The 12,819-nt window shown below is 41.7% G+C and overlaps 1 protein-coding gene across 5 annotated transcripts in view; it reads right to left on the reverse strand.

The window, feature by feature from the left end:
* KIAA1549L (KIAA1549 like) overlaps positions 1 to 12,819 on the reverse strand; it is a 129,132-nt gene that overhangs the window by 53,872 nt on the left and 62,441 nt on the right. For all 5 annotated transcript variants that reach the window (XM_017825030.1, XM_017825032.1, XM_017825028.1 and 2 more), the window contains 6 exons: positions 11,662 to 11,774; positions 9,902 to 10,121; positions 8,756 to 8,889; positions 6,137 to 6,299; positions 2,961 to 3,020; positions 1,254 to 1,405 (listed from right to left, as the gene is read on the reverse strand). In XM_017825030.1, coding sequence (XP_017680519.1) covers positions 1,254 to 1,405; positions 2,961 to 3,020; positions 6,137 to 6,299; positions 8,756 to 8,889; positions 9,902 to 10,121; positions 11,662 to 11,774 — 842 coding nt within the window. The remainder of the gene's footprint in view (positions 1 to 1,253; positions 1,406 to 2,960; positions 3,021 to 6,136; positions 6,300 to 8,755; positions 8,890 to 9,901; positions 10,122 to 11,661; positions 11,775 to 12,819) is intronic.

Raw genomic sequence — 12,819 nt, forward strand, 5'->3', positions numbered from 1 at the left:
CTTCTCCCCTTCATAGCCCAGGTTAAGTCAGTCAGTCAGAGGACTGACTGACTGACTTCTTAAAAAAACATTTAAATATAATCCTAAAGTAAAACCCTACTCTTAGAGTTGAAAAAGCACGCAGTAAAAAGGAGGAAAGGGTCAAATGTTTGGACATTACAGTCCTCTGTAAAGAAGGAATTCTTAATAATCTGTCCTAACCTACTGTTAGGACATATTGCAGTTGAAAAATATCCTCACATTTCACTTCTATCCTCATTATTTTTTATCCCAGGCTGATAATAAAGAGAACCATGTTTTTTCCCATTTTATTCTGCAGAACACTGTCAGAATTTTCACATTGTACCTCTACCTTTCCTGAGAGTAGAGAAAGTGTCAAAAATTTCTAATGATGAGAAGAAAAGGAGTTTTATGATTCTTCTCCATTACAGTGTGTACTGAAATTTTACATAGAGTCACACTTTTGGCAAGCAAAACATGTTCCTTCTTCAAATTCTTTCAGTGGGAAAACACAAAGAACTGTGGGCAAATGACAAAAGTAGTAGCTTGGGTTTATATCTCACAGCAATCAATTATTGAAAAATATAATGTAACTTTTTGAAAAAGCAACACCTTGTTATCTAATTTTTGAAGACTGAAGAACATATATTTCAATTGTCCATAATAACAGTTGTCTTAATTGGTAAGAAAACAAAATATGACCATTTCAAAATACTGAATGTGAAATGCTGTAAATAAGAGAAAGATGATTAATAAATTATTCAGGTCTAAAATCTCTACTTCATGTGATCTGTGGCCACATGGTTTGATGACTAACCCTGCAGAAAGGCTGCCTCTTAACATTTTTTTTCCAACAAAAAAGAAGTTCTAGCTCTGAGTTACCTAGGAAACTTTTTTGATGAATAAAAGCTTGGAACTCTTCATTATGCTGAATACGAGACTTTACGCTAAAACATGTACTTTGTACCAATCCTCATAGCAACCAGAGAGAAAATATTTATTAACACTGATTAACTAATGATGATTTCTAGAAGATGAGGGGCTGACTGCAGAAAAAGACATGATTATTAATGCCACGCATTTCGCCCTTGCCGCTTTGATGTTCTGGAGGGAAAAAAAAAAAAAACACCACAGGAAATCTCGACCCAGTTAGGCACATCTTTTACACAAATTGAAGCTGGACACGTGAAAGCAAAGCCCTGGTGGGTTTTTTTTAACACATATCCAGGTGCAACCGGCGTGGCATTGACCACCTGCACAGTGTAGCTGCCCACGGTGGTGGCACGTTTGAATCGCCTCCCTTGCTGGTGGGACATCATGAACAGCGGGGCCAAGCGCTGCTCCATCAGTCGGGCAAAGCTCTGGTTGTTCAGCCCCAGCAAGGCCATATCGACCCCTTGAATAACTGTGGGAATGAAGGGAGAAAAACCACACGTCAGCACGTATCTTACGTGGACAGGTAAAATAAACACGTGTTCTGTGAGACGGTTTGGAAGGTACTGACCAGCTTAGAATAAAAATACCTGGGCACTGTTACACCCCCTCAGTAATTCCCAATGTGTACATAACACCCTTCTGTTTCAGCCCCTGCACTGTTCTTCTCAGATAATGTCAGTCATGTTTCAGAGAATAAAATCCTCAAAAAACATTTTTAGGCCTTCAGTTTACCAAAATGGCTCTGGGAAGCACCTAATCTATGATCTTCAATGTCAAAAGTAAGTTAAAACCTATTTGCAAGCTGCTGGTTTAATGTTTATCGCCAGATGCTCCTGTTAACCAAACTGGTTTCCCCTCCTGCAGATTTGAAATCAGAAGTTAGGATTTTGTACAACTCAGTTTGAAACAAAATACCCTGGTTTGAGAGCACCAAAAACTGAATAAACATTTCTGAAGCATAAATGAATGTAAAATTTAGAAGACACTGGATTTACATAAAGTTCAAAAAAGTGATATGGCGTGATGATTCAATTCATACATATGTATGATCTTTTCAATATTATTTAAAAAAAAATCTACTGGGACCACCATGATTTTTTTTGAAAACAAAGTTTCCAGTGTAATATCAATACTACTCCATTGCAGTAGGTGCACAGAGACAAGAAATGAAGGATGAGATTATCAGGGTCCATATGGGGAAGAGCAGTAGCACTCTCTCAGAGGGTCATAATCTCTGCATGGACATTTTATATCAAATTTATGAATAGATATAACAGGCACCAAATCCGTTTCATGTCAGACTCCTTTTCGCTTGCTCTCCTGAGCATTAAACAATTCCAGGTACAGACACACCAATTAAAAAGGCTTTGCTATCTACTCACTCAAAGATGTCTGGGGGAAAGGGTCTCTTTCTTGCCCAGTTATCATTTCTGAAGTCAAAATGGTTGTGAATGAGAATGTGGTACCAGTGAAATGACTTCATAAAGAAAGTCTTTTGAAGCCTCTGAGCATTCTCTGCACCTTCTTTTCCACCAAAAGAGGTGGAAAATATGCCTAATGTTTTGGATGAAAAGGCAAAAATCTCCAGACCCAGACAGTCAGCAAATCACAACAAACTTCCTTGGTTTAATAGCTCACCTTTCTTCCTGGGCTATGTCTACGAGTCTCTTTTGACTTGTGAATTCAGATTTAAATCCAAGACCCAGGGAAAGAAAAAAACTAACAAACAGTCTATTTGTGTTTCAAAACTCTGAGAAGATAATGCTGCTCCCAGAAGTGCTTAAACCAAAGTGCTATAAATTCTGAGGCGGGTGTTGGATGCAGGAGATGACGCCGTTCAAGATGATGAATCAGTTATGCCCCAGAGTGACTGTAAATACATTTGCCCAGTTGAGTGCAACAGGCAGCTTCAGTGGGCAGCCACTTATTTTTGTCTAAAAATATTGCACTGATGTGTTTATATAAACAACCACTAAAAATTATCACCTGGAGTGCATGGGGGAGGGAAGGAGATTAAAAAGTACCTGTTATCACCCAGTAGTCTCTAGTTGACTCCGAGACATCAAGGTTTGGATATTCCAAAGCTTTAAAAAATAAAAGCATTGAAATTATGTCATAACATTCCAACATCCTATACATTACATGCCCTGAAACTGGCTAACCAGACAGTGATAAATAAATTGAACTGTGGCCCAAGAGGAGATCTAGAGGCATAATTTTCAGTGTTACAATTTCTCTTCTCTCTGAAAAAGAACATCAAGTGTAAACAGAAGAGGTGCTGCCACACAAAGTAGAACATACATCTCCTGTTGCCCAAACAGTGGCTGGTACATTGTCTGGGGCAAAGCCCAGGCTTGCCCAGTACCGAGAATGATAGGTAACAGGTGTGTGTCCATGTTCTATACATTTCTGATGCTTTCTCCCCTGCAGAAAACAGGATAGGATTCCATGTTGCTTCTCTGATTAATCCTTATGTAACCCAGACCACAGTTTTAACCTAAAATAGTGCTAAAATAAACCAGGATCAGACTCCACATGAATTACAAACGAGACTAACAAAACTGCAAACACACCTTGGAGTGTGGTGCTCTCTCTCACTCTGCACCATTTAAGGTATTACTACCATATGTGTTTACATCTGTGAGAAACTGATATTTGCCATTTTGGTGCCTTTTGTTTGCTTCTCCATCTCCAAAGTGCATTAGGCTGTAAAGCTCAATATGCTGCTAATTCATTATACAGCTCAGCATTTTTCTCAATAGATTTATGCAACGTGGAAAGCATTAATACTAGGAACTTAATTCAGAAAATATCCATGCTTTGCACACTGATGTGCTGCTATTGAGTTACCTTGATTTTTAAACACCGAAGTGGCGTGAAATAGTAAACATCGTAAAGGATCTGATTACGCACAGGAACTGCTTTTGAGGAGGGATTTCACAGCGTGCCCTGAGCTGTGCATTTCCATGACAGATTGCAAAGGCTCTGGAGGAGCCACTGGAGCCTACTGGGAAATAACATGCTCTGAGAACAACCGCAGTATTTGTTTGATAAACTGAAACAACAACACTGCCACATGAATAAGCATCAAACGCTCTTCAAAGGAAACATTTTCCAGACACACTATCAGTCTGGTGCCATAAACACTACGCTTGCATTAAGTTCTGAGTTTGCAGTACAGCTGCTGCACTGGGAATAAAACCAAGAACTCCAAAATGAAATATAAGTCATTAGTTGTTAAAGAAGCACTAGCTAAAGACTTTATCAGGTCTCTCCATTATGTGTGGGGATCAACAGAGAACTGCAGTACCACAAAAGTCTTGCGGTGTGACAAATGGCTTTCACAGCTCCTGACTACTAAGCATATGCCTGCGTTGCCTTTGTGAGAAGCACTATGATCCTCTTCCTATGCAACAGACCTATTTTGGAGCCTGAACACTTGAACTGAGCACAGCCATCATCAAAACTTCCTCCGGCTTTCTCCCTGTGCTCCTGGATGCCCCATGAAGACAAGTCCTGCACAAAGGGCACTCGACAGACAGGTTCACCTTCCAGCCATGAAAGGGAAGGATCCTGTCTGATAAGGAATGGGCTACATCCCTTCCTTTGTCAACAGCCTCCCTCCACCTCCTCTTGCCTGTGGAAAGACTGTGAAAACACAAGCCTACCTTGAGATGTGTCTCTTACCTTGCGATGGAAACTCTGATACAAAAGTGCGCCAACACAGCTCAAGAGCTCATCGCTGGGCAGTTTCAACTATTTGTTTGCAAATACCATAATCTGATAGGTAATGCCTCAAGAATAACATATACACCTCCTTTTCTACAGATCTGCACCATCACCACAGTTAGCTGTGATTCCTGACTGCCTCACAGCAGAGAGCGACCACTTATCCCACAGACAGCTCATCGTGCAAGTCACTCATGAAAAATTGCACAAGAGAACTCCTCTGCTATTGGGCTGTTTGCAAACAAAATGGGCCAACGAAAAAAGATAACTTGTGTTTTCCCCAGCGCTCCCTTTCCAATAGTCTGCTTCTGCTTTTTCTTAGAATCAGAAAATGAACAAACATTTTGGTAATTTTACCTAAAGCTACAAATCCACTCAGTTCAGAGTTCCGATCATAAAGACAAATTTGACTCTACCCTTATGTGCCCAATTATTTCAATGCTTGTGAAATGCAAAATTACAAACCACTGCATAGCCTTGGCAGTGAGTTTGAAAGCTACCAGAAGCTTAACCAGATCTTTACTGGTGTTTGAACACAGTATTTCAAATCTAACAAGCATCTGATGAAGATTTACACACAGTGAGATCAGTTGAAGCCTGCCCTTCCTTTACCAGTCCATTACCATGCACTGACTTCCCAGCATGTCCCTGTCTCTTCTCACTTCCAGTGAACACTGATCTCCAGTGAACCTGGAGATAACCTGTCTCTGCAGTAAGCTTAATTTCACACATCACATTAACAAGCAGATTAAACAGAAATCCCCATAATCAAAAGTCTTGTGCCTTTAATCATTTCAGAGAAATTAGCAGAGTCGGAGAGCATATACACCACACAATTGTCTCCAGTTCTCTGTACCTCAGAGCCTTCGTAACAACTGGAAAGCAAGCAAGCTATTGATGCTAAAGAGCTCTGACCACTTTTAAACAGAGGATGAAATTCAGCAAATACACCAACAACTTCTCAAGCAAAAAAGCGTGGCTAGAGCTCACCCACTGCCCAAACACACACTCATAACCTGATCCCAGCTCAGCCACTGGAGCAAGCACAGGGGCTGAGGCTTCTACTGAAGTAAAGGGCTATGCTGAAGCTAAAGTTCATGTGCTGTGCTAAGCTTTCCTGAAATGAGGAATTGGGGACCTTCTGTGCTTTGTTTTACATAAAACCACCATTTTATTTTGTTTGGAACCTCTCACAGAGTTGGATTTTTTTTACCAATGACAGCTTATATATGTTTTTCTTGATTATTTGACATTGCTGCTAGCAGCCAAAGTAAACACTGAACCTAGAAAAAAAAAAAACATCTGGGTCCCCCTCTCCTTTTTTTTTTTTTTAATAAAAAAATATTTTTAAAATAGTCAGAAAAACCACCTGCAATCTGTGAGCTTGACAACAAAGCTTAGGGTGCTTGCCAAACATTAGCCTGGTGCTGGCTAATGTTAAAGAGCTGCCTTCTGGGAAGCACATACTTACATTCAGCAATGGTGAGAGGTGGGTAGGTGAGGTAGAAACCCACCAGCTCAGCTGACAGCTGATTAAGAAGGTTGCTGGAAATAGTGCCATTTAGAGTTGTGCTTCGATTGTTCACTACGTAAAACAGAGTGACAGCTTGGGAGACATTGGAAGTGTTCAAAATCTGAAACAGAGGCAGAAATAACATGTTGCTGTGTTTAAGCAACAAAAAGACACCACCACAAAAAACAACCCACCAAAAACGAAAACAAATAAATCCCCCAAACAAACAAAACCCTGAAAAACAAACACACAAAAGCCCAAACAAAAACAACCAAACAAAAACAACAACCCAGCCACTGCAAACAAATTGGGGAAACGTTAACTTGAACAGCAGATTAGATACCTCTCATTCAACATGATTGTGTAAAACTTTACTTGTGTGATACTTTAATCCCTACTTTAGCACATACAGAGCTCCTGGAGGACAGCAGCAGGCAGAAAGGATGCAGTCAGGACTGAAACTACTTTTCCCTGGTTTTATCAAGAAATGTAAGATGAAGGAGAGGTTTCTTATCAGAAAAATCGTCCACTGCTTGATACAGAGGAACTGACCTGTATGTCTAGCTGTCTTTGCTGCCTTCCTAGTACAGTTATCTAGATCCACACCTTTTCCATACTAAATAAAGGGATATCATGTCTCTTCTGTTCCTAGCATCATATCACTACCTGCTCTCTTCCCAGGTTAGCTCTATGCCCATCTCTTCCTGAGCCCAAACCTGAAGACCGCATTTAAGGACCAATTCTAATTAGCAACTACTGGATCATCTCCTCAGACACCAGTTTCATGTAGGAAGCAGAGAGGAAAAGGCAGGGCAGGAACAAAAAAAAGCCACCATCAAAATATGTTTTCTCAGAAAACTTATGTCCTAAGACAAGAGGGATTTTTTTTTTTTTTTTTGGCTAGACATAGGTAGGACCAACAGCATTCATGAATGTTATTTAAATACCCCATTTTTATCATCTGGATCACCAAGTAAAAACAGAAAGCACAGTATAATAAAAACATCAGAAGAGTTTGAGGTCAGACCAAAGGTCTGTGTAGCCAATGTCCACTTAGACAATTGGCTCGCCAATGGCCAGGAGCAAATGGCTGGAGAGTGAGCACAGAAGAAGAGAAGACTGCTTTCAGCAGTGTAAGGTTAGCCCACAGCTCTGGTCTGAGCCATAAATCATATGCCTGGGTTTAAACAGGGTTGATGACTTTCTATTGTATATTTTTGGCCAATTGCTTTTTGTAATTTCCAGGCTTTTTCTCCAGTAACATCTTTATCACCCACTGTGTTAAAAGACTCTTCCTAAGGATTCTTAAATATGAGTAGTTCTCATATGGGAAGCTCCAAGTGATCACTCTTGATTCACTACAGCACTCATGGTTGGAGAACCATGGCCAGTTTCATTCCTCCTTGCACGGAAGTTGCTTCACGCCTGTTACCCACCTTGCACCTTTCCCTCCGCTCTTGTAAGTGCAGCAATGCCTCTTCTGAATTGGCTCTGTCTGCTTCAGAGCTGTTCCTCAGTTTGTAATTAATCTAAAACCCTCATACAATTTTCTGCTGCACTTAGTCTGTTGCATGGTACTGAAAAACGATTTCAGAAAAATTTATCATGAAGATCACACCCTTGAGCCTCTTACTTCCCAGCTTATATCTTGCCTCCAAGACCTCCATCCTATCTCTTCTTAAATTGGAAATACCCACAAAAAGAAACCAACTACCACCTTCTACTAGGGCTCTTTACAAAATTGCTTAGGTGCTTTGTGAGATCTGCCTTTTCCACTTCAAGCAAATTAGTCACCACGAAGTTCCCATCAGTGCCACAGGTCCAGCTATTGAAAAGTCTGATAATCCCTTTACCTACTGTGGTAGGTCATCTCTTTCCATGCACTTTTGTGCCTTCTCTGCACCGAAGTAACTGAGGAAAGCCCCGACAGCCAATTTTCTCCTTCTGGAAAGTTACGTACAAACCATTCTGAGGAGCACAAGTCCATACACAGAGTTTTATCGTGAGTCAAATACATATAATATCACCCAGAGGATAATTTCTTTTTTCCTGAAGTATGGCACAGAGCATAAGGGTGTTGGCCCTCTATACATATAAATGTCTGCAAAAAACAAGTCCTTAGTGGTGAATTTGTGTCTGTCTGCGAGTATGGAACCGAATGCACATCAAAAAAAGAGAAGAAATTCTATTCCATTAGCTCAGATCTTACAAACAGCTATGCCTGTCACTATCTTTATACCTGAATAGCCACAGCGAAAGCAACTACCATGCCAGAATAACATATTCAGTAAAAATATAACTTTGGAAGAATATACATTTGTTTTTATTTGAATTTCATTTGAATGACTTAACTGCAAACAGTAAAACTCAAACTCATAAAAAGTACCTGTCTTCTATAAATCATCCATTTATAAGTTTTCCTGCAATACATAAAACTATCTTATTTCAGATGAAAGCATGAACTTCCTCCCACAGTGGCTAGCCAAGGCACTTTGTTGAAATACAAACACAAAGAATAACAAAGAATGACCCAGAGAGTTTGGCAACAGGCACTGGCAAAGCAACACAACATAGTACCTGAACTGTTAAGTTGTTGCTGGTGTTCAGGACCTTTCTTTCAGCATCCTGAAATGCTCTCTGTAGTCGCTGTTCCATGGTCTGAATAAATTTGCATGACTGAATATTGTCTGTTTGACCCACAAACTGCAGCTCTGGAAAAGGAACATATTAGCATGTGGCCAAAGTATTCTCAGTTGCATAAATCCTCCAATGCCAAGAGCAAAATGATCAATTAACAAATTAAGCAGGTGAAGTTAATGCCACATAAGATCAGTTGATGGCATTCAGGCAATGCACTAAACGAGTCTTAATTAAGACAAAATGTAAGAGTTAAATTGCATTATTAGAGCTGATGCTCTCCATAAACAAGTGGAGATTGTTTCTGCAGTAATATATAAGATGGTAAGACCAGTTCACCGTGCATATATTTACTCAGAGCCAGGCAGTAGTGAAATTATTCTAAAAGACAAGTTATAGTCTTAAATCTTGCAGGTCATCTGCTCTTGCAAAACATAATCAATCACAATATTGATTCTCATTCTGTTTGATTCTAAGAAAAATTTACCTAACTGGTTAATTGCATTATGTGTATATAAACATGTGAGCACAGACATAAGAAATCTTTTTATAATTTAATATATTGTTTTACAGCACTCTCTGCCCTCTCACAGCTTATACTGCACTGCAATTACTCTGCAGTGATGCTTGGTACAGCACAGAGGGTTAAGCAGTGACCCTGGGTCAGACAGCTGGGACCTAGGGCAGATGGGTCCAGCCAGAACAGTATGTGTGTGTGTGTGTATATATATCCTCTAGTCATGTTTCTCATCTGATTGTCCCCAGAAGGAACACACAGGTTACTGCACAATCCATCAACTGAAGTCCATTTAACCAAATGCCAAGTGTTAGTCAAGCGTGTCGGTGTGACTCATCCCTAATGCAAAGCCACTTCACCTCACAACAGTACCAGTGGCTGTGACAGCAGAGCGCCAGGAAGGACTGGGATGCCCACACTGGCTGTCCTGCTTGTGCCAGGAAACCAAAGCAGAGCTTGTCCTGCTGCCACACCACTGCACTGGAGAGCAGAGGCTGAGGCAGGAACCGTCCCTGGGCACCAAAGCACAAACACACAGACCACCCCAGGGCAGGCAGGACACGGCTCACCTGTTTTCAGCTGGAAGTGGTACGCGGGAAGGGGCTTCCACGGCAAGGCCAGGGCCACCACGGCCTGGAGATGTGGCACGTGCTGCTTGATGTCTGCCGTGGCGTTGCTGATGCCGTACGCGAGGAGCCTTTCGATGACAGCAGCTGGGATGAAAACCAGCCTCCCCCGTGTAACGTAGTAACCAACTGTTAGGTTACTCGATTGCTCCAGGATTTCAACCTAAAACACACGCAGGGAAGCACATTTCTATCACTATTTGATGGGACTTTTCTCATGCTTAATATGGGTTCCTTGCAGGGTTTTTATCCTGTAATCCCCTATAAACCCCATGGGATCAGTTAGTGTCGTATCAGACACAGTGTTAGCAGAGCTGCTCGGAGAGCTTTAGGCCCAGCCCTCACAGCATGTGCTCTGAATTGAAGCAGTGCAGTATTGCTACTAGAGCTGTCACACCTCCAGTTTAGGCTGGGGCTTCATTCATGTACAGATACTGGGATATTTTAATTATGCATGTAAAAATACAGAGAATCCAGAGAAACTCCAGCTCCTACTTCATGCCTGAAGTTCACTGACTTTGTGCATGTGTCTGTCACTGCAGGTTTGAAGGCAGATTTTTGAAAGGTAAAAGTTTTCAATATTTGATTGGGCTATCACTTCTATACTGTTTTGCTATACTGTCCAGTCTGCAAGTGGACCTATATGAGTGGAAATAACAAACCACAAGAATGAACACACTATGATCCAAAACATGAGTTGAGTTTTACCTCAAAATTCTGTATTTTCCAAAAAGTTTTAGCTCCGGAACTGATTCTCTCCACTAGGTTTTAGCTGGCAACCAAAAGGCAGCTCCTCTCAAGTTTACAAAAAGGTAGGGGACGAAACCTGACAGTTTTTATTGCTCCTGCCAAGACTCGGGAACACACAATTCCCAAACCAACTAACATGGTCCACACTTGCAGCAATAAAACGTGGGGACTGAAGTCAACTTGATGCCCTCTATTTTGAGCAAAATTGCTTTCTTCTTTCTCAGGAGCTTGGTAAGGATAACTTATAACACAAACCCCTGCCTAAGTGAACAGGAACCTGTGTTCCAGAGAAAAGCACCCCAGCAGCCCACCCGAGCCTGCTCTCACACACAGCAGTGCAGAGGTGCCTGCAATTTAGCTGCAAAGTGATGAACACATCACCTCCACTTATTTTCAATAAAATGTGCTTTCTCCCTGCTCGGGATTTTCATCCCTGTGGAATCGCACTTGTCAGGTACCAGGTTTTCAAACCAGGGAGCAGACTGACAGCACTGACATCCCATTTACCAGCCATGCTGTTGCCATTGATCTAGGCTGAGCAGAACAGCACTCAGCTGCCTGTGAGTCAGGAGTCACTCCTGAGCTGCAGGGGGGAGAGGACACTGCTGTCAGTAATCGTTTCCCAGAACACACTAAAAAGAAGTTTGCATTTCTCTCCTCTTCTTCATCAAATAAACTGGTAAAAGCTTTGGAATACTCCTTATGTTTTTAGAGCCCAGAGTGGGTGCTGCCTATGACTGCCTATGACTGTTCTCCATGCCTAGAACTGCCTATGACTGTTCTCCGTCGGAAAAGCTCACTGCTCCCCTCCAAGAGGCTCCATAGGAAAAGCTCAGTGCTCCCCTCAAAGAGGCTTCCTGCAACCAGATACCACTAGGGCTGCAGCCAGCTGGCATTCCTTTGGTGGGAGAGGTGTTTCAGTGAGATCACAAAGGCAAGCCATGCATGCTTACCTGAGCACTGACGTTTTGGTTGAACGCTTGTCTCAGCACTTGGTTGAGTCCTTTTCTCACCATCTCCCTGAAGGCATTGCTGATCATCATCCTCCTTGTGTTCAGAAACAGAACTGTGGAGCAACAAAAGCCACATGGTGGTCTGAGACATCACCATGCTCCTGTTTGCTTCCTCTAATTGTTTTTACGTGGGGCTGGCTGTGCGGGGATCATCAAAGCAGCTGCAGGATTAGCAGCAGCTCCAAAGACAGAACTGCAGGGCCTCAGCAGCGTCCTGAGTTCCCTATACATCCCATGGCAATAGCCCATTGTTTCCAGAGCAAGGTCTAACAAATTCAATTTCTTCAGCAACAACAAGTCTTTGCCAAGCTGCCTTTCCAAGTGAGGTATGAGGCCACTCGACTGCCCGCGGACAGACTGGTGCAGCATTCCCGGGGGACTGAGCTGGTGCTGCACAGGCAGGCTTCACATCTTCATGGCCACAGTTAAATAAACACAGAAATGTGTTTCTCCGCTGCTACAATTATTTTTCCACTTAGGAAGCATCTGTACACTCTCTTTATTAACATTATCACTATCTTTTTCTCTTATAATTTGCAGAAAGAGCTTTACAGCTGCACTTGAGTACTTTCAATCCCATACTGTGTACAAGCCACTTCTATGTTTAGAAATAGTTGCTGTACTCATCACGCTACTGATGTAGATATTTAGCAGCTATCAAACACACATTAGGTCCAAAAGCTGCTAATTTCATTTCACCTTGTACCACTCAGGTCTATACAAGATCATAAACCATTTCTTTATAGCTATTCTTCATTGCTGAGATCTTCGAGATGCACACATCTTCTGGTGCTGCACTGTGCTACCATAAGCCTGGGCAAGGGACCTATCTGACCCCTTTAGTTCAGACTTCTCATAGCTAAGGAAAAACTGACCATGAAAAAAACAGCTAGAGCCAGAAGTGGCACTGTTTGCACAGAAAACTCAAAATCCTCCCATTTTGAGGGATGAAATTCTGAATGCTTATTATCTTCAAATGAAACTTTAATGACAGCATTAGGCGTTCACGTTAAAACATAATTAGGTATTCGCATGTAAAGAGGGCCGAAGACTGAGGCAGGTTCCTGCACTGTCCCCTTCAGCGACACAGACTCCTCA

The sequence above is a fragment of the Lepidothrix coronata genome, unplaced genomic scaffold, assembly GCF_001604755.1.
Source record: "Lepidothrix coronata isolate B3197 unplaced genomic scaffold, Lepidothrix_coronata-1.0 Scaffold115, whole genome shotgun sequence".
Taxonomy (NCBI): Eukaryota; Metazoa; Chordata; class Aves; order Passeriformes; family Pipridae; genus Lepidothrix; species Lepidothrix coronata.